Source organism: Caloenas nicobarica, chromosome Z (assembly GCF_036013445.1).
Source record: "Caloenas nicobarica isolate bCalNic1 chromosome Z, bCalNic1.hap1, whole genome shotgun sequence".
NCBI classification, from domain to species: domain Eukaryota; kingdom Metazoa; phylum Chordata; class Aves; order Columbiformes; family Columbidae; genus Caloenas; species Caloenas nicobarica.
In genome coordinates, this window is record NC_088284.1 from 57,123,694 (window position 1) to 57,145,567 (window position 21,874).

At 40.0% G+C, this 21,874-nt stretch overlaps 1 protein-coding gene across 2 annotated transcripts in view; it reads left to right on the forward strand.

The window, feature by feature from the left end:
* The first annotated feature begins 431 nt into the window (after positions 1 to 431).
* The window catches only part of LOC136001433 (guanine nucleotide-binding protein subunit alpha-14), an 84,351-nt gene continuing 62,908 nt past the window's right edge, over positions 432 to 21,874 (forward strand). For both annotated transcript variants that reach the window (XM_065655751.1, XM_065655752.1), the window contains exon 1: positions 432 to 639. In XM_065655751.1, the coding sequence (XP_065511823.1) occupies positions 519 to 639 (121 nt within the window). In that variant the 5' untranslated portion in view covers positions 432 to 518. The remainder of the gene's footprint in view (positions 640 to 21,874) is intronic.

Consider the following 21,874-nt stretch of genomic DNA (forward strand, 5'->3'; position numbering starts at 1 on the left):
AGGTCGCCCCTCTGCCCTCCGGCGGCCTCGAAGGTGCGAACGGAGTGACCACGGGTTGACGCCCCGCAGGCAGACACCCCCTTGGCAAACATGCCCTTCCTAACTTTGGGTATATGCTAGTTTTGTTATTAGGTTTTTTGGGTTGGTTGCGGGGTTTTTTTTTTTTGGGGGGGGAGAGTGTTTGGTTTTTTTCTGTTTTTAGTTTTGGGTTTTTTTAGATATTCTTGGGGCTTTTGTGTGTGTATGGGGGTTTTTATTTCAAGTAACCGTCTCCTCTCCCGTCTCGCCCTCCCCAGAGCCCCGGGGCGTCGCAGCCTACGCGGTGTCCCTCGCCGCCCCCCCAGGCTCCCAGCGCTGCGGGAGGAGCTGCGTTCCCGCCCCGCCGCAGCGGCGGCCCGGCTGCCCCTGCAATCATTAACCGGCGGGAGGAGGCGGCACCTGCCCGCCCCGGCCCCGCGGCCCCTCCGGCGGCAGCAGGACAGGCGACAGCCCGTTGCCGCGGTGGGGGTCCGGGGGCCATGGCCGGCTGCTGCCTCTCCGCCGAGGAGAAGGAGTCGCAGCGCATCAGCGCGGAGATCGAGCGGCAGCTGCGCCGGGACAAGCGGGACGCCCGCCGGGAGCTGAAGCTGCTGCTGCTGGGTGAGTGCGGGGCTGCCGCCGCCCGGCCGACCCCTCGTCCCGGCGGGGGTCTGCTGCCGGTCGGGACGGCTCCTGCCGGCGCAGGCAGCGGCTCGTGTAAAGTTTCAGCCGGCGCTGCCTGTGTGCGGCAGGGCTGGGGACGAGCGGCAGATTTTCATGTCCTGTGTGCGTAGGGTTGCTGCCCGGGGGGGGGGTTATTTCGAGAGAAAGCAAAGCAGACCCAAACGTGCCCAGGCACCGTGCGGTGGCCGCGGTGTTACGTACGGTGATGCTGCGGCAAGGCGTGGGCAGTGAAAGATAACTGTAAGCTCAGGAAGCGGTGTTTAAATGCCTTACGCTGACGTGTGGCCTGTCCCACGTCAGGGGCAGCACGGTGGTTCTTGTCACTGCTGTCCCCAGCACCGTGTTGAAGGGCTCCTGGTGAGGAGCCGGGAGAGGCAGTACCAGCCTGCCCGGCCCTGCCCGCGTACCTCGGTTCGGGGTGTTGCTCCTGGGGCATCGTTTCCTTCGTCAACCACTTCTTCAATGAATGCCGCTTCACTGGTGGTATTATAATTCAGCTTGGCGGTGAGGGCTCTGCTGCAGCTGAAGGTGACAGCTTTAAGTCTTTCTAGCGGTTGCTGCTCCGCTCACATGCCGAACATGCCTACGATAGTGTTCCTGCTGCTCTGATACTGGCTGGAGAGAAACTTAAGCTCACAGAAGTGGCTGAAAGAAAACAAGAAACTTGAAACCATCCGATACAAAATCTTAAACTAAGGTGAAGCAGCCTCAGTCTGGGGAGGATTTACTTTTCTGTGACAGCTGCTTGTGCCGGAACAGCTTGATGCAGAAACTCTCAGGCGTCCATGCTCCCCGTGTGGGAACAGCTTCTCTTGCTGTAACCAGGGCCAGAGAAGACTGTGTCTGTAGTGCCCTGAGTCGGTGAGCTAGCGCTGGCATGTACTAGTGTGAACACTCGCTTGCTAGAGGCTTTGCCTTCCTCTCTGCTGCAGACAGGTCACGATACAGCAGCTTGCATAAGGTACCTCACCAAATAACCAACCAGGCCTCCAACAGTAAGTTTTTAGGAAGACTGAACAAAACTGTAGATCAGAAACCAAATTTAAACAGGGTGCTCTCAACACTGAATTACAGAATTATTTTAACATGAAACTGATTTTAAAAAAATCAAACCCCAAAATACTGATTCACACTCAGTGTCAGGTGTATGGTTTGCTATTGCCTTCACTTGCTACCTGTGTAAAAATCTGTGGTTGACTGGTGCAATAGTCTAAAGTGATGTCTGTTGGATTTTGCAGTGAGTATTTATAAGAAATAAGAATTGTCTGTTTAAAAACTCCACTAGTGCAATGTTTTATCTGTGCTGCCAATGTCTTGAAAGACCGGAAAGGAACTTTTATGCCAATTTACTTTTCTTCAGTATAATACTCTACCTTTAAGCAATTTAAATATTACAGTGTTTACTGTTTTCACACTTTTGCTTCAGTTTGCTTTTGGGGTATCACATACTGTGTAATGTTGCTCTGCTTTAACTGAAAACACTGTGTGTTTTTTTTCTATATTCATTTACTGGTTTTACAAGGAAAACAGGTGAACATAAGAACAGTGCAGTTTGTTTTGAAAAACATAGGATGAACTATGCCCCCCAACAAAGAAACTTACATTACCACTCCGTATTTTTTCTTATTGAAGTAATTGTAAAACACACTATCTCCAGCTATATGCAGCAGTGTAGAGCTGTGATTATTGTACGTTGTGCACAACACTTGAAAGAATCATTGGACAAGTTGGCTGTTTTAACGTAAAGCAGAACATACAAATATTTATGGTTTGTGGTCAAGCATAATTTTATAGGTTTTTGAACAAGAAATAGCAGATTTTTAGTGTGATTTTAATAAAGGATACAGGAAAGTAAATGGAAAGATAGAACATAGTAGGCAGATCATGAGCTGCTGCATCTAGAAATTGAGTGTGTTTATCTCTGTATCAGAGATGAGATGAAACTTTCAACTGAGGACGGTGTCGTTAGGTAATTCTTGGCTACATTCCTGTGAACAGCTGGGTCAACATTGTTCAGTCATGGTGGGGAGAGTCCACGGATGACCAGCCCTGAGAGGCTTGAGTTATTTAGATGGAAACATTTTTCATAGCTATCTCAAAGAAAAGCTTTTGACTAGCATGAGACTTAGGTTTGATGCAGAAATTAGAGTGAAATCCCATGTCTGTATTAGCCATAAAGTCAAATGAGGCTATTGGTTTGTTTTGAGGGCAAACCAGTCCATTAGAATATTTGACGCCAAGTTTAAAGTTGTAAAGCAACTGTAAAGTTACAACTTTAAAGGGCAAAGCTAAGTTTGACTAGTGTCTTTGTTCATCTGCTGGTTCTTGTTGCACCGTAGTCAGCTTTTCTTTCTTTAAAAATCTCTTTATTGGCTTGTTGAAATGCCAAACCATCAAGGAAAACCTCAGGTGGAACAATAATATTAATCACTTGTGCAAAAAGACTGTAAACCTCTTGAAGAAGCAGTATGCTTTCAGAGAGGAGACCTTTCGAAAGCACTCATCTGTGGCAGTCCTCATGGGTCTTGGCGGAATAACAAGCCTTTTTTGAAACTAGCTGTTCCAATAAATACAGTCAATCTTCATTCTGACGTAGGTCAAACATTACCGGTATATGTAATACTCTAAGAAGGGTAACCTGGTTATGCTGGTAATTAAGATGTTTTACTGAATATGGATGTAGACGTGTATGACTAGATATTGCAATTACACTTTAGAAAGTACAATATCAAGCATGTATTTCTGTTCAGTGGAAAGTAAAAATATCTCTTCTTTTCCTGGTGAATTTAGCAATTCCTTTAGTCTTTCACATGATAGGAAAAAAAGGTGGTTATTCTGGATTACAATCCATCCAGCAATGTTTTGTCCTCAAAAACCAGATCTTCAAGGAATGATGCAAGAGTGGCATAGACATGACTTCTCTCCTTTTCCCAGGCTGTACTCTCAGCTTCCAGCTGCTCCTGTCTCAGGAGCTGCCTGAGCCACATGGGGATTCTGAGTTTTCAGCAAGTCTTAGTGAATTCCTTTTCTGTGCATTTTTCCAGCATCCTTCTACCACCCACAGCATTTTGTGGCAGGAGATGGTCTGCTTACCTGTGTTCTGTGTCAAAAACCATGTCCTTTTGTTTTCGATTGGCCTATTCCTCTTATTTAAAACCTCTTAATATTTGATTTGAAAGGGACAGCAGACTGTCAGTGCCTGTTCACTCACCCCCATGACTCTACTGGTTTTACAGACCTGTTTTATCCCTCTTCAGCCATATGTCTTCCAAGTAAAAACAAATAAGCGATTTTTTTTTTCTTCACTGTGTCCATGCACATGCATGGCAGTAGTGTGCTAAGGGGTGTATAACATGTTTTGAAATCTTGATTCTTCTTGAAAAATATACTTTGAACTGCGTGTTTTTGTTTTTTCTTTAAAACATTGATTTTCATTGTTACCCTTGAATATGTGTTCCCTATTCCCCTCTCCTCTCCTCTCCTCTCCTCTCCTCTCCTCTCCTCTCCTCTCCTCTTCTTTCTTTTTCTCCTTTCTTTTTTCTTTCATTTTCTTTTCTTTTTTTCTCTTCCCTCCCACCCCATCAAATGCATCAAGGTTGCCCTCTCAACAGTGGTTGCAGACTTAGAGTTCCGATTGTTCCTTAATACTGAGATGTTTTGCAGAATGGACCCCATTGCAGGCATTATGGGTTCCTAAATAAAGACCCCATGAAAACCCCCTAATTAAAATGGATTTGTTACTGGATGAAGTGGGCATTTTTTAAAAACAGAACAAACAAACAAACAACTTAATGGCTAAGAGGTATTCTTTTCCTGATTGCTTACTAGAAAACATAATAGTTTGTAAATAAATACTTAAATTATGATTGTGAATAAAACTTCAGTGTAAAACCTCTAAGCATGGAGGAGATAATGCTTCTTATGAACACATTAACATCAGACTGTGAACTGTGTGGGTAAGCTCAGGTGGTCCTGCTGAAGGCCTTATGAGGCCATCTCAAGCAGAGTTTCTTCTGGCTTGCAGCATTGTAATGGCTGGATGTGGAGCGAGTCATGTTTGACAGGCAGGTTCAGTTCTCAGTGATCACAGAATCACAGAATGTTAGGGATTGGAAGGGACCTCAAAAGATCATCCAGTCCAATCCCCCCGCTGGAGCAGGAACACCTAGGTGAGGTTACACAGGAAGGTGTCCAGGCAGGTTTGAATGTCTCCAGAGAAGGAGACTCCACAGCCTCCCTGGGCAGCCTGTTCCAGTGCTCTGGCACCCTCACTGAGAAGAAGCTTCTTCTCATATTTAAGTTGAACCTCTCATGTTCCAGTTTGAACCCATTACCCCTTGTCTTACCATTGGTTGTCACCGAGAAGGGCCTGGCTCCATCCTCGTGACACTCACCCTTTATATATTTATAAACATTAATGAGGTCACCCCTCAGTCTCCTCTTCTCCAAGCTAAAGAGACCCAGCTCCCTCAGCCTTTCCTCATAAGGGGGATGCTCCACTCCCTTAATCATCTTTGTGGCCCTGCGCTGGACTCTCTCCAGCAGTTCCCTGTCCTTCTTGAACTGAGGGGCCCAGAACTGGACACAATATTCCAGATGAGGTCTCACCAGGGCAGAGTAGAGGGGAAGGAGGACCTCTCTCGACCTACTAACCACCCCCCTTCTAATGCATTCCAGGATGCCATTGGCCTTCTTGGCCGCAAGGGCACAGTGCTGGCTCATGGTCATCCTGCTGTCCACCAGGACCCCCAGGTCCCTTTCCCCTACACTGCTCTCCAACAGGTCATTCCCCAACCTATACTGGAACCTGGGGTTGTTCTTGCCCAGATGTAAGACTCCACACTTGCCCTTGTTATATTTCATTAAACTTTTCCCTGCCCAGCTCTCCAGCCTGTCCAGGTCTCGCTGGATGGCAGCACAGCCCTCTGGTGTGTCAGCCACTCCTCCCAGTTTGGTGTCACCAGCAAACTTGCTGACAGTGCACTCTATTCCCTCATCCGAATCATTGATGAATATATTGCATAATACTGGTCCCAGAACTGACCCTTGAGGGACTCCATTAGATATAGGCCTCCAACCAGACTCCGCCCCATTGACCACGACTCTCTGGCTTCTTTCCTTCAGCCAGTTTGCGGTCCACCTCACTACCCGATCGTCCAGACCACGCTTCCTCAGTTTAGCTGTGAGGATGCTGTGGGAGATTGTGTCAAATGCTTTACTGAAGTCAAGGTAGACCACATCCACCGCTCTGCCATCATCAATCCACTTCGTTATGTCCTCATAAAAGGCTATGAGGTTGGTCAAGCACGACTTCCCCTTGGTGAAGCCCTGTTGACTGCCCCTAATGACCCTCCTATCCTCAATATGCCTTGAGATGGCACCAAGGATAAGTTGTTCCATCACTTTCCCTGGGATGGAGGTGAGGCTGACCGGTCTATAGATACCTGGGTCCTCTTTCTTGCCCTTTTTCAAGACTGGAGTGACATTTGCTTTCCTCCAGTCCTCAGGCACCTCTCCCATTTCCCATAACTTAGCAAAGATGATGGAAAGTGGTCCAGCAATGACTTCAGCAACCTCCCTCAGCACCCGCAGATGCATCCCATCTGGACCCATGGATTTATGGATGTCCAGATTGCTTAACTGGTCCCTAACTCAGTCCTCATCAACCAAGACAAACTCCTCTGTTGTCCTGCCTTCCTCTGGGGCCTCAGGGGTACGGGGCTCCTCAGGACAGCCTCTGGCAGAGTAGACAGAGACAAAGAAGGCATTCAGTAACTCTGCCTTCTCTGTATCTTCTGTCACCAGGGCACCCACCGCATTCATCAGTGGGCCTGCATTGCCTCTGGTGTTAGTTTTATCTGCCATGTATTTGAAGAACCTCTTCCTGTTGTCCTTGACCCCTCTCGCCAGGTTTAACTCTAAGGAGGCCTTAGCTTTCCTAGTTGCCTCCCTACATCCTCTGACAACAGCCTTATATTCTTCCCAAGTGGCCAGCCCCTCCTTCCATGATCTGTAAACTCTCCTCTTCCACTTGAGCTTGCCCAGCAGTTCCCTGTTTAACCACGCAGGTCTCCTGGCTCCCCTCCTTGACTTCCTACGTGTCGGGATGCTCTGATCTTGAGCTCGGTAGAAGCAGTCCCTGAATGTCAACCAACTATCTTGGGCCCCTTTACCTTCAAGCAGCCTTGCCCATGGGATTTCCCCCAGCAACTGTTTGAAAATGCCAAAGTTTGCCCTGCTGAAGTCCAGGGTTGCAATTCTGCTTGGTATAAACCATGTTAAGACAGAACAGCTACTCTTCCTATGGGTTGTATAATGGAGAGAGATGCATTTTAAGAAATGATATGAAGATGGTAGACTGGCAGTACATTGAGTCCTGATCGGAAGTATGAAAATCTCCAACCAGACAAGACTACGACAGAATTCAGTGGAATAAGAGTTCACTTTTGATAGACATGCTGTTGTATGCCTCCATTTTCTTTTAAGCACCTGGAAAAGTTTACGTTGATCATATCACATGTGGGTTGTCTATGAACCATGTTTTATTTTCCTTTCTCTCTAATTTTAGGCCATGTTTTGGCAAGGAGAAGGAGCATAAAATAAAACCAGGCTTTACTGAAAGCTTTGCTGTCATGCATAGGATACTGTAGTTGCTTAATAATTTTCCCATTTAACACATAAGGTTAACAAAAGAAATCATGAAGCTGTAAGACCGAACCATGTGACACGATCATTTGCTTCAGAGTTTCTAAGATAGTAAAGGAACCAACCAGCACTGCTTTTTGCCTTTGTCCTATAACACATTTAGATGAGAAAGTGAGCACAAGTGTGCAGTTTCTGACTGGCTTGTTTGTATCAGGAAGTCTTGTGGAGGCTCATCTGATTCTGAGGATTGGACAATGGTCTGAAATATGTGATGGAGTCCCTCTGTGGGAATTTTTTCCTGATAAGAACAACCAGTCATTGAAATAAGCTCCCCAGGGAAGCGGTAGATTCCCCAACATTGGACACATTGAAGATCCAGCTGGACAGTGTGCTGGACCATCTTGTCTGGACTGTGCTTTTGCCGAAAAAGTTTGGACCAAATGATCCCTGTGGCCTCTTCCAACCTGGTATTCTATGGTTCTGTGATCTGTCTTCCCAGTTATTGCAAAAAAGAATGAGTTTCTAAACATACTCAGCCACAATCTAGTGTGAAACAGTCCAGTTTTACATAATCACTTATAGTTGGGTGTGTGGACAGAAGCATTGTATTGGACCAGGAACTTCCATACAGGTAGATGAAGCACTTAGTGGCATTCGTTGCAGTAGCAAGACTTATCTTTGGACCTGTTGTTTCCTTGAAAGAAGTCATTACATTTCTCCAGGAACCAAAAATAAATCTCTCTGAGAACAGGAAAGTTCTAGATGTATCAGCACTGTTAATTTTTTGATGGCACTGGGCAGGCTGGCATTCATGGATGTGGTAAAATACAACTTATTATTTTGAGTAGTGGCATAGGAGTAAGAAACCTGTCTATGACAAAACCGATTTGGTTTTGCACAAGTCAGAAAGATATGGAGAAAGGAAATATATCCATATCAGTCTAGTGATGGTAGAGTCCATCTTACCAAAGTCTTTACTAGATAAGTCTGTGTTAGTCTAAATGAGCAGACTGTATAAATTGATCCAAAATAAATACCTTTAGATTTAATATAAGCTCAAAGAGGCAAGACTGAGCCTCTAGAGTGAATAGGATTTTTTCTCAGTGCACTAACAGCTTTACATCTTGGTTTGTCGGTTTTCTGCTGTAGCTCTAGCTGGGTTATAACTGCCAGAAATGTTTTACTCTGCCATTTTGAATGTGGTTTTCATGCATCATTTTTATTACTCTCAGTACCCAGATCCATCAGTGGTGAATGAAAGGCTGATGAAAGCCTTAAGGGCTGAGACAGAGCCGAGTTAATCAGTGTGACTGTACCTGAACCCATGTGGGTGTTGGAGGGCACAGTCAAGGCATCTTAGCCTGTGCAACTCCATAAAGCTTTGCAAATACAGACGTGAGGTGACCTGCTGCTGTCCCTCAGCTCATCACTGTTAAATGGCTCTTGGATTAACTTTTGGGGATACATGCACTAGCGGAGTGCTTATATCCTGAATCATGAGGGTGTCTGATAGTGATTCCTTGCTTTTGTGCAGTCTTCCTCCTCCAAGCTGTCTGTCTGCATTTGTCAGACATGCTTAGTATATCTGTGTTGGCTTCTGTGAAGAGATTCTATAGAAAACAAAGGAATCCCTCTGCTGTCTACCTGGTAAATTTTTTCTTTTTGTTTCTTATCTGTTTGGAAATTAATACCAAGAAGAAATAGTGTAAAACTGATCTAACTTGAATAGATGCAAACAGAGAAGGCTGTCTTAGTTTGAAGAATAGTATTTTGACATGAACATGGTTAATTCTTTTTCATTTTGTTTTAGTAATTTGCCAACACAGGATTCCCAAAATTGACTCTAGAGAAAATTGATGCAATGAAAAGTGCTGGTTGGTTGTTGCGATTCTGATTGTTTACTATGGTTTCTAAGAGTAAATGAGATAATCCATGTCTTTATAAGCAAATAGTTGATACAAATCAATTTCAGTAGCTACAGGCTTCATCATGGTAGGCAGTTGTATAATATTTATAAACTGTTTGGATTGTGCATGGCTGACAGGCATCACGAAGTCCAGAGATAATGTAAGCATGTGTGAGAACAGCTCTATCAATGTACAAATACATCTTCATTCTTAATTATTTCCGAATCACATTACAGATAGTTGGATCAAGGTAGCATCCTTTTATAAATTAGAAAAAAATGTGCTTTAATACCGAGCACTTGATTTTGCAGGGCTGAAGGTAGACTGATCCCTCGATAAACATGCTGAGTGGCAAAACCCATCATAATTTACAAGTAACTCAAAACTTTTCTCAGATTTTTACTCCATCAGTATGTGTGTCAAGACAGTAACTTTAGCTAAACTGGTTAAGTTTCTGAGAAAGGTATGTTGAAGCTATCAAATGATAATTTGTGAATTTTCCCCGTGTACCTTTGAATTAAAACAGCCTTTCTTCTCTTCGAATAGAACAGTTTAAATTTTTCTCTTGACATTATCATTATGCAATTTTAAATGTTTTAAGGATTGTATTAAGATAATATTCCTTTGTTTGGAAGTTTAGCAAAATGATCATTAAATGCCAGTGCTTTGTGCCAAAAGCATTTTTTTGGTCTTCACTGAGTATTAGTTGAAAATGCCAGTTATTTTCCCACTCTAGTATGCTCTGTGCTTCGTTGTGGGAGAATTTAACTGTCGTTGTTTCTGGTCGATGCCAGTATCATCAAAACTTTTTTTTTTTTTTTATAATGTTCAAAAGGATAGCATGTACTAGGCAACTAGTAGGAGTTGTAAGATAAAACAAGCACATTGTTTGGAGGAGGAAAAGGATCACATGGCTTTGTTGCCTTTAGTTTTGTATTATCTGGTATACAAAACCCATGAAGCATTACTTTGGGAGGGGAGAGATTAATAGTGAAGAAACGAGGATATGATCTGTTGAGAATGTTTTGCTACCTGTAAGGTCCTAAAAAGGTAATCCACAGAAAGGAATAAAGTGGCATCCCTGCAATTTGTCTATAAAGTTGACCGTTTTGGCTTTTTGGTACACTGTTGTTTTCTGAGAAAGCTAATGTTCATACTTCAAGTTCCCTGAAGAAAACAATGGAACAGAATAAGGGAGAAAAGAGGGAGAAAAAGCCTTTTTTTTTTTTTTCATCCGTGACTGCTATCACAAAGGAAGATAATTGTGTTTGTTTTTTTTTTTTAATTTAGTCCTATCTGGCCTTGTTTCCAAACGAATTAATAGCATGATAAGTAAGGCAAATTAGAATTTTCTGAAATGATTGTTTTACTTAAAAGGGAGGTTAATGAGTAGTATAATGTAATCATCTTTACCTTTCTGAAAGAGAAAGAATGAAGAAATGAACAATTATATTTTTATGATAATGCTAGTAAATATTCTGTTAACTGTTAAGTGATTCTTGTTAGGGTTGCCTTTGGATTACTTTCTGTTGCTGTATTTGCTTCGTTGTTCTTTGTATAAGTTACTTTGTTTGCCTAATATTAGTGGAAAGAAGTAAATCGAGTAGTATATCTTCCTGCTTTGAAACCGAAATACGAAGTCTAGATTATAAAAGGTGCTCAGGATTCCACAGCTTCCCTGTTACATGGGAACACTGTGTGTGAAGTACTGGGCACTGAGCTGACATAAACCACTGTTGGGAGCTTATACATTGCAAGCTTTGATTTTGAAGTACTGAGGAACTACAGCTTAAAACCTAAGGCTTGGTTGGATTTCTCTCTGAGCAGCAGTGGCTGGTGGAACTCAGCAATAAATGGTTTTGTTTGCACAAAGCAAACCCAATAGTGCATACATTCCTTTTATTTATTTGGCTGTGATTCATACAAACTTTGCTATGGCTTCAGTATTAACCCTTTTCAAATGAGTGACCTGTTTGACTGTTCAAGTATATTAATAAATCATCCTGTAATATCACAGTCATGTTTCACTCATGCAGTTTAACTAGATCTGATAAAATGGTGACCTTCTGGTTTTTAATGATCTTACAATATTATATAAATACTATAAAATTACTATAGTATTAATAATTCTATCTAGCTGGCTAGCTTCCCATTTACCTCCAGAATAACTTTGTACAAGGAAAAGCACCCAAAGAAGGCAAGGACTACTGTATGCTACTCCTTTACTTTCTTTTCAGAGCTTAAGGGTGGCTGTACCACATCTTTACTGATTCATTGTTACTATTAAGCACACTTTTTTCTCCAGAAAAATAATTCGCGAAGTCTCACATGTGTCACCAAGTCACTTTTTTACCCCACTACCTAAGCAGAAAACCTCTCCAAGTAATAGATGTTGATTTTATGTCTAGCAAGTGCTGATGCATGACAGATTAGTGCTTAGTTTCCACTTGAGTATGACAATCATATAAAGCCACTACTAATTTTATTGCTTTTTGATTTGTAAGAGCAGATGGTCAATTTGAACAAACAATTCCTTCTGAATGGGTGCTTCTATTGGAAGGAATAAACCATAAAAACTAAAATATTGTCCTGGGAAATAGTTTAGTTCTAGGTTATGCAGTGAAATGTTAAATACAAGCTTTAGTTATTATGTTTTCCTTTTACTTTTAGCTTTCCGTGTATCAGTTCCAGGTCTAGTGATTTCCTCCACCAATTAAAGCGAGATTTTTTATGAGGAGTAGTATAGAAACTGATGCCTCAAGAACTTTTTGTTTAAAATGTGCCTTCAAAGCCCTTGAGGTTGACTTTACCACTTCCTAGCATTGTAAATGTACTGTGTTTAATTTAATATCTTTAATTCGGATAGTCACCTAAGCATGCAGCTTCATTTGCAAACATCAAAAAGGGATAAAAACTCATTTGGAATTTGTTTTCCAATAGATGTAGATACATCTTTTTTTTGCATGAAGAATGCAGGTTGTATTATCTAGCATGTTGGAAGTTTACCTTGACTATGTTACTTTTTTTCTGGCTTCAACTAGTTTTAATGTATTTTTTAAAAAATAATTTAACTCATTTGAACCTCATTTAAAATCTGTTACATGTAGCTATGTAGCTGCCTTTGCAAAGTTAAGATTTTGGGTCCACATTGTTGAAGGAGAAAATTCTGGAAAATTTTTTTAAACTGTTTTGGATCAGACACCAAATATTTCTAATTATAGTACTTTACAAATGTATGTGAATATTTTCTACCTCAGTGGTATTAAGAGTTCCTTTTAGGCTTCTTTTGGAGGAAGCGATCAACTTGCTGATGTGTCCTGAAGGCTCTTGGTAGCCCAATTGTTAATAAAACTGAACACTGAGAAGGCTTGCTTGAAACATGCTTTTGAGTTTCTGCTCAGAAGGATTCACTCATAGCTGACAGTATGTAATGTTGTGCAGTGTGCCACTTTCAATATGCTAAAAACAAAGTTAAAAATTGATTCAAGTAAATAAAATCTCATTCTAAAATTAAAATCAGATTATAATAAAATGCATAGGAAAGAAATTGCTGGTAAATAACAGGTAACTACTAATCCATTTTACCCAAGTACTTTCCTGTTTTCAGTCAGCAAATTGATCTAGCCTGTGATTTAAAAGGCTCTGAAAAAAAGATTTTGGTTTCTTTGTTTAGCAGATTACCAAAAAGAAAAAAGTGAAAAATTATGTGGCATTGATAACATTTATCACTAAGTTTCCATTCTTTCCATTCTCTATCATATTTAATAATATGATATTATTATGATAGTATAATAGCAGTAACTCACAAACATTTTTAATATATTTTAAAGTTTGTGTTAAGTGGCCTTTGAGCTGTCTTGTATCTTAATGCTTTTCTATAGATTCTATGCTTTCCCTCACATCTGTTGCATGTATAAAATTTTGTGTAAATTTAGATGAAGATTCTGTACATATAAATTTATTTGCAGTATTTCTTGAAAGTGTAAACTAACTTTTCAGTATGACTAGCAGTGTGTGGTTTTCTACCCTTACCCTTTTCCACTTCTCAGATACATTGCTTGATGTTTGACTGTTGACTGCATCTCTTTGTTTCTTTCTTAAACAGGGACAGTAATCTGCTTTTACTTATCTCAACTGTTGTGTCTTATGAAGACTTCCATCAGTTCTTAGGGAATGTAGTTTGCAATGTCAGCGCTAAAAGTACTGTAAGATACAGTTAAAAGATGAATGTGCCAACATACGGCAGCCTGTTATGAAAAAGCTGTAAAAGTTTATTTATATCATAATCATACAATTGTGTTACAGTTTCTTGGATGTTCCAGTTTCCACTGCTGTGTAGAATGATAATTGCAGCATACGAAACTTTGGAATTATTTTCGTTCACTTTGTTTTGAAAATTTTTCACTGATACCTGGGTTGAAAACAGCACAGAGAGGGAGCACCGTCCACTTAAAACATACATACTTAAAGCATGTATTATTAAAAATAGTGTGAAAAAAAAGTTAAATGGTAAAAAATATAATTATGAAGTATTTTCTCAGTCTCTACTTAGCACATGTTCCAGATATGTTAAAGCTATGGGGTTTTGTCCAAAAACACCCCAAGAAAAAGGAACAAGATGCGATAATGTGTTTAGTATCTGATTTCTTTTAGGTTTTGTTTTAGGAGAATTAAATTTGATGCCTCTAACTCAAGTAGCACAAATTAAGTATACGTGCCCCTAAACAAAAATAAAAACATAAAGACCATCTTAATTAGCTGTGATTTAGCTGTTCACAGATTTCCTTTTAAAAAGGTGTTCTTTTCCAATTGATTGCATAGTTGCTGTTTTGTACATCTCTTTTAATAGCGTTCTGAACTGTAAACAGGAAAATAACCCGTGCCTGAAAATTAATTGCGACTCTTTTTTTCTTTTTTTCTTAGTGGCTGGGAAGCATAGGCTTTGCTGTCTGAACACAGTTTCTTTTGCTGGTAGTTTTGGTGACTTCATGTGTACTTTAAATTAAACTCAAATTCATTTCTTCAAAATATATTTACACTGCTTCTATGTAACCTGCATTTTTACTGGCCCAAGCCTGTAGTTATGAGAAATATTGTAATAAGAATGAAGTTGTGCATCTTTGGTAAGAATCAGTTCTTCCAATGTGAAAGCACATTCTGTGTTTTTCATTTCACTAGAGGCAGAAATTGTGTGAACGATAACGTGGGAGATAATGCAGTCTGTCATATTGCATATTCACTTTCAGGCTTTCAAGCACTGATGCTCATTCTGCGGGCAGAGCTCTTGGCAGGTAATGCAGGATTTTTTCTTGAAAAATATCCTTTCCATACGATTAGGATTATAGGCTGTTTTCTACAACAGTGGCACAGATAAGCAGATCTTTGCAAAACCCTTTGCGCCCAGCAGTGCTACTGTTCTTTATGATTATCTTCTCTCATCATTATGGAATTTCAATGTGATTGTGTTAGGAAGTTGGATTTAGCTTACAGAATTTTTTTATGAAACAATATTCCAACTTTCTAAGAGAAAATTGAGTGTTCTTGTCATGAATACTAAATATGAGTTAATACATTGAGATATTTCATCACTGAAGTTCTTTTGGGCTCCTCAGTAATAATGCTTATCAGTACTGAAATAACCACTTCTACTATGAAAGTATTAGTTTAATGATGACACTTTTTCTTTCTCAATGTTGAGCTAGAGCTGAAATATTAGTAGCTTATTTGAAATACTTTCATTTGCTGTCTTCAAACTGAAGGTATTCTATGGAAGAAATTTTTTTTGTAATATAATGTTTAAATAAACAGAAGGAATGAGATTCTATATTTATTATATATGTGTCATGTTTTGTGGGTACACTGCTAGTTCCCAGTCTCCTGTAGTTAATTTCCTATATATGTGATTACTTTTCCTAGGGCTTGTTCTTATCCTCATCTTTTACAAAAAAAAGCATTAGAACTTTCTGTAGAGCATCCTGGAAATCTCTGTAGTTAGCCACTGTTTGGGAATTGCATGGAACAGTAACTGAAAAGCAAAACACTAAATAAATAAAAATATAGGTCACAAAACAAGCCTTTAAAAAACGTAACAAAACAAAACCAAAACCAAAAAACGAAGCCACAACTTAAAAGTAAATACATTTTAGACCTGAGTCTTTCCAAGGTAATTGTGCCAAGTGCTTATCCATAATCAGAATATATAATTTAAAAAACAAATTAGTTCCCAACCTGATGTATTTTCTTTGGCAGGAGAGGCTGAACAATTCATTTTAGCCCTTAGGACATATCCATTTCACAATTGCTAGCTTTGTGTTTGAAATGAAAATGTGTTTTGTATAAAAACTTGGCATTCATTACCCAAGCAGGAAGCTTTTATACTTAGCTTTGTTTTATTGTTACTTCACAATTGGAAAGCCATGTGTCAGGCTGCATTTTTTCTGAGGTAGCACCTTCGGTAACACCGTGCTATGTAACCTCCGAGCAGGAGCTGGTATCTTTTACTTGACAGACACACAGGGGTCCTCATTTCCAGTTGAAATTCTTAAATGACAGTATAATGGATGTCAATGAGTTTGCAAACCTATGTTTGGGAGGAGTTCCTCCCAGTTGCACAGTGCAGAGATGCCAGACCTTTACTCTTCATGTGTGTCAATGTACTATAGGTTTTTCATTCTTGCCATCTGCATGTGCACAGTTATCCCCCCGCACGGATGTATCAGCAGGTTGCTCTAAAATGGCACCTGAATAGTCAAATTCTTATTGCTAAGAGAAAGAAGAAGGGGAGTGAATGTGCTGCTTAGAGTTATGAGCTGACCTGAGCACTGTCAGCCTGTCTCTGAGATTAAATTGGTCATAATTTCCCATGTGAAAGAATTGAGGCCCTATAAAATCTCAAGTTACCGGTTCATTTAGGGCAGAGCTGCCTGCTGTCCCCTCCCACCAGGTGGGTTTAGGGATGAGTTAATTCTGAACGTGACATGTGCCATGTCTCACCAGGTGAGATCAGGTGTGAGTTAACTCTGGGTATTTCTGCACGGTAACGCGAAGTGAATGACAGACAATCACTGGAGAGGTCCAATTCAATTATGATTTTACTAAAAGCACTTAGTGGAATACAAATTACGGTGATTAGTGATTTGACAAAAGTATGTTATTATATCACAAAACTTAACAAGACTTTAGCAGCAGTTATGATGTTACCTTTATATGTTCATGAAGAAGGAAAAGAGAGAGAGAGAAGGAAAACTAAGGTATCAGAGATAAAGAGAGAGAGAGAGAGGGTAAGATATCACCGTTCCACAGGTCAATCAGTCCCACGACGTCCTCTGACGGTGGGTGGATGTGTTGAAGATTTCACTTCACACACCGCCACCTCATGTTATGCATGAGGTAGTTTTATAACCCAGTTTGTTTACGTGTGAGATATGAGAGGGCGGTTCATCTCCTCCCCCTGTTTGCTCTTCATGCTAATTAGGAAGACTCTTCTGGAAATAGGTCTGGGGTCTTCAAACTAAGGGAAAATTCACAGTACTGACCAGAACTGAGTTGTTTTGCCCGTCAGGAGTAGCTGTCAGTTCATGGTTTCTTCGGGTAATCGGTTGTCCAACAGAAGGTTCATCTCTTATCATCCCAATTAGACCATGAGGCCTTCACAGCAGTGCCGTTAATTGCCTCTGTCTTAAAGATCTATGTTTCATTTCACAAAACCTTGGGAAACAAAAGACAAGGTATCTGCCTCCACAGCCATCTATCTTTTCTGCCCAAAGTATCAAAAACGAGATGTTTAAGGCATAACATCATTCTTTGCCTTAATTGGGATGGGGGGAGTGCTTCAAGGTTGTCACTCTGATTATCCTGCTACTGCATGAGGCAGAGGTTTCAAACCTCTGTTCTTTTCTTGAAATTGTTCACATACTGAAACTCCAGGTAGGTGAGTTAAAGCCAGTTCTAACAGATTTATGAATACGTGTTCTATGTAATACCAGTAGGTGTAGTGAAACTTACGGGAATTTAGATATTATTCAGCTGACACAAGAGCTCTTTTTACTTCAGGGTGCATTTTTTAAAACAAAAGGAATAATTTAATAGGTATGTTTTTAAAAGGCAGCAATTTCTTAGAAAATTGTTGTTCATTTTAACATATCATAGTCTGTTATTGTACTCAGTACAAAGTATGATGTTTAGTACTTTTAAACTTAATGCAGCAGAAATTTCATGAGATGTACTTATGTCTGTAAAAATATAAAAATGTAGTTTTAGATTTGAAGATATTTTGTTTTGCACTATTCTGTCTTGATTTTTATTCTTGCCTTTTATCAATGCAGTCTTCAACAATGTTTAGTTTCTTAATCCCTCACACTTTAAATCCTGCAAGTCTTATCAGCTAATTGTTTTTAGTACCTAGATGTTTGAAAATCCAAGTTTAAGAGCTGGGAATGATAAACAATGGATCTTTTGGGGATTGCATGTTACTCAATGTTTTTATTTGGCTATGTGGAGAAACAGCTGTTGCTCTGTAACATGCAGACTAAACTGAGTAGCCTGCTTAGTACTTGCAGATTTTTTATTCCTAATTATGTATGTAAAGTATTTCACACTTCTGAGCTTGTATCTGAGGTAGGGGTACATGAAATACAAGACAGTATTTCTCGTGTTTAGAGGATTGATAGAAGTATGATGATACTGGCAAGAGACTGGTGGTACAGTATTTCACTGGCATGTTTCAAACCTTAATTCAGATGTGTTTTAATTATGAGCTATGAAACCAGATAAGAGAGGGAGATTTTAGCATCTAGCATAAAGATTGCGTAGTCTAATCATAGAGGTCTAATATTTTGCTGCTTTGGAACAGATTAGGACACCATAATATCTATTACCTTCTCAGGAAAATGCGGTGTGTATGACCCCATATACTGTTGTGTGAGCCTATTTTTTATTTTCTGGAAGAGCTAATTGGATTTTTGGAGCTTGGCACAGTAACATTTGCTGTAATTGGGCTGTGGTTTTGATCATTTGACAATTTTCATCAGGGCCAGTCTCAAGGAGATCAGTAAGTACATTTTATCCTAACTGTATGATCTGTGTGAGTCTATATCTAGCATCTGTTAAAGCAGTTGAATGGCTCCCACTATGGTGAGTATGCTTTGGAATTGGGGTGCAATCCCTAGCTAGTATCTGTTTTGCCTAGTAGTTTACCATTGCCAGGAGTAATTGTGTGGCCATATGTTGGAATAAAGTACATATTTCATCACTCTTTGCTTCGTAAAACTCATCTGTCTGAGAGTTATCTGTGTTTACCTAAGCAATCCAGGGAGATGTGTGGAGATATTTTATCATGCTCGTGTATTGCAAATATTTAATTCAAAAACTGTTCTTAAGTGTCAAGAAGACCTTTGGTAACAGTAGAAATATTTGCAGAAACTCCTATGAAAGCTACTTTGATTAGATGAAATAACTGTAACTTGGGTTACTTAGAAGCTACAGAAAACCTCTGCCTTAGACTTCAGTATTAGTATGATTTTATCTCAGAACAATTTTGCTTGACTGCCTTTTTGAAGGCTTCTCCTTTATGATGTTTATTGATGGGCCACCCATTAAACCATTTCTGCCTCCCTGGTAAATGACTGCAGAAGTAATGTTTACCAAATTTATCTTGTCTCTTAAATTGCTGCTTGGCTATTTATCTGTTACTTGTGCATGTGGAGTAGTGTTTTGTACACTACATAATGTATGTACATAATGCAAAGACCATGCTCGCCGGCTTGTTCTTGCAGTGCTAAATTGTCAGGGTGTACGAAGCTCACTGTTCTAAATAATGGCTGTCATTCTGTGATATTAAAGTTTGAAGCTACATAAGGTAATCCTCAGAGTTTGCTTCTGTCTATGTTAATGTGGTGTGAGTACAGATTTATCCCCATTCACCATTCACCTCTTGCCCAATAGTATTTAAAAAATAAATCTGTGGAGGTGCTGATTCAGGGAGAACAAAAGAGTGAAGGATGAGGACAGTCTTTATAATTGCCAGTTAAGATTAATATGTTGGGGTTTGGGTTGGTTGTTTTTTGTTTGGTTGTTTTTTGACTAGCCACAAAGTTTGTTTCTGATAATCCATAATCCTACTGGCAGACTCCAAAATGCCTACCTGCTATCTTTTTTGATATAAAGTCAGTACTTTTTGAGTTTTTTGGCAAGTAGTAACTAAATGATATGACTAATAAAAAAAATTTGTAGGAGAATAATAAAATTTGATTCATTGTTTATCAGCAATTTGATAAGCAATCTAATAAAAGTTCTTTGGCTTTTGTAAATACTTAGGTACTCTCCTTTTGAAATAGGAATTTGTATATTTTCTCAGAGTTATATGTAACTGTTCAAAACGGAGTCCTGCATTCCTGGTATGGGCCCATGATGGCAGCTGGAATTGGTGTTCTCTCTTTTTGGGAGTGAAAGAAAATGTAACTATGGCAACAGCAAACTGGCCTTCTTATGTTCAGTGGCACAAATTGATAGTATAAGGTCCAACTAATGAAGGATAACATCAGAAAATATTTTAGAGAAAAAATTTTCTTTTTCTGTATTTGAGCAATATATTATTGGATTATACAGGGTGGGAGAGTAATGAGTAATTTATGGTAGGTTGGTTGGTTCGTTGGTTGGTTTGTTGGGGTTTTTTTTGTTTGTTTTGTTTGGTTGGGCTTTTTTGTTTTGTTTTTTTGGAAAGTAACTTTAGACAAGAGAACTTTGGGTGCTAAATTGCTCAGATCCTTAAGAAGCACTTAGGCTCCATCCTCCATAGGGAAAAAGAAGACAGTGATCCTGGTAAACTGTTAAATTTTGGTGGGAAGCAAGTGCTATTTTAACTGAGTGCCTACTGTATCAACCTATGTGTGTTTATACAATGACCTGGTGAAACTTTTGTGTAGTTCTGAGGAAGTGTTGATAGATTTGTGTTAGGACTATGCCTCAAACTGATCTTTTGATGAAGTTCAATGTGTGAATGTTGAGTGCAGCTGATCTCCCACTTTGGCTTTTTGTCTGATGAGTAACTTGAGGTTTTGGTTTGGGCCTGTGTATCACAGGACTTGTTCAGATACCCCCACCCCTTCTCTTGGTTTTCTGCCAAATACACATGCAAAAGGCTGATGTTCAGCTCTGCGGTTGCCATTTTCATGTCGCTGAAGTAGTTTATATTTCACTAGCTGTGTGCGTACCAGAGCTGAGACCCTGTGAATTACTTCTTAAAGTCAGAGCTGGTCAAACTTTTATTCTAAGAGAATAAGGATGCCTGCTCTGTGTGAAGTTTTTGCTTTCCTTACATAGTGAGGCAGAAGTACATTATGGCTTCTGACTTCAAATCTGGTTTCCAAATTCTCCCCTGTCTTCATAGCTGATTTCATTATTGTGGAGAATGTAAGCAGTGAGCATGACATTTAAGTGTCTCGATTGCTTTTCGCCTGGGTTTTGGAAAGATCTGCTCCCAGCACTGCTGGAAGGACATGGAGGAGCTCTTTTGGCAAATCTAACCCTGCTGATGGATGCAAAGTGTATAGCTGCTGCCTACAAAGTTTCTTTCAGGCGCTAGCTAGACTTCCTGGCCTGAACACATTCCTGTGCAACCTGCTCTAGGTGAACCTGCTTTAGTAGCTGGGTTGGACTAGATGATCTCCAGAGGTCCCTTCCAACACCAACCATTCTGTGGTTTTGTTTTGGTTTGGTTTGTGTTGTTTGTTGGTTTTGCTTTGTTTTGTTTTTGTTTAAAAAAATTGTTTTGGTTTTTGTTTGGTTGGATTTCTTAAAACAGTTTTATTTGTAAGCATCTTTTTTACAACAGTGTAGTTGTCATCAGCAGGTGAAATGGAAAATAGTTCTCATATGCTGCCACTCCTGTTTTGCCTCTGTATCAATGGCATCTGTAGCTGTGGCTGTGTAAAGTACAACTTTCTCTCCTGCCATCTTGAAAAAATTATTGATGCCTTCTTGCAATCTTTACGTGTAGCTAAAGAGAGCACATTATCATGTTCCTTATAATTCTTCAGTGCAAGGTTCTGTTTCCTGATAATATTAGATTCCTTCTAGGATTTTCTCTCTGTCTTTAGTTTTAAAACAGTCTGGCAGAGTAGGTAAAGCAAGAAACAAGGAGATGAAAGATTGAACACATATTCAAAATCGCTCTGTGATGTGGATAGGGGAGGACAGAGATGCACGTAACATTCTAATGGTGGTAGCTTCCAAATGCCCTAGGAGCAGGGAGCTACTGCCACACTGCTACACTAGGCACAGCGGAGCTTATGTTTTTCTTGGCTCTTGCAGGCGCAGGGGTGGTGGCTTGCCTTGCCAAGTGGCGAAGTTTCGCTGGTCAGCTTTACTTGCCATATTTCAATACAATGCAAGAAGGTGGGTGTTGCTGTCACTGAACCTGTAGAAAGGGGAAGGGAAGTGTGGAGAATACAGCTTTCTGGGGAAGAAAAAAAAGTGGGGGGGATGTCGCGTTGTGTTAAGCAAACTGAAAAGTGGTGTTGTGAAATGCAGTCGTGTGTTTGCCAGCTTTAATAACTTCTTAGTTCTAAATGTTTTTAAAATATTTAGAAGTTGCTAAGTAGCTGCTGTGTAATGTAAAAAGT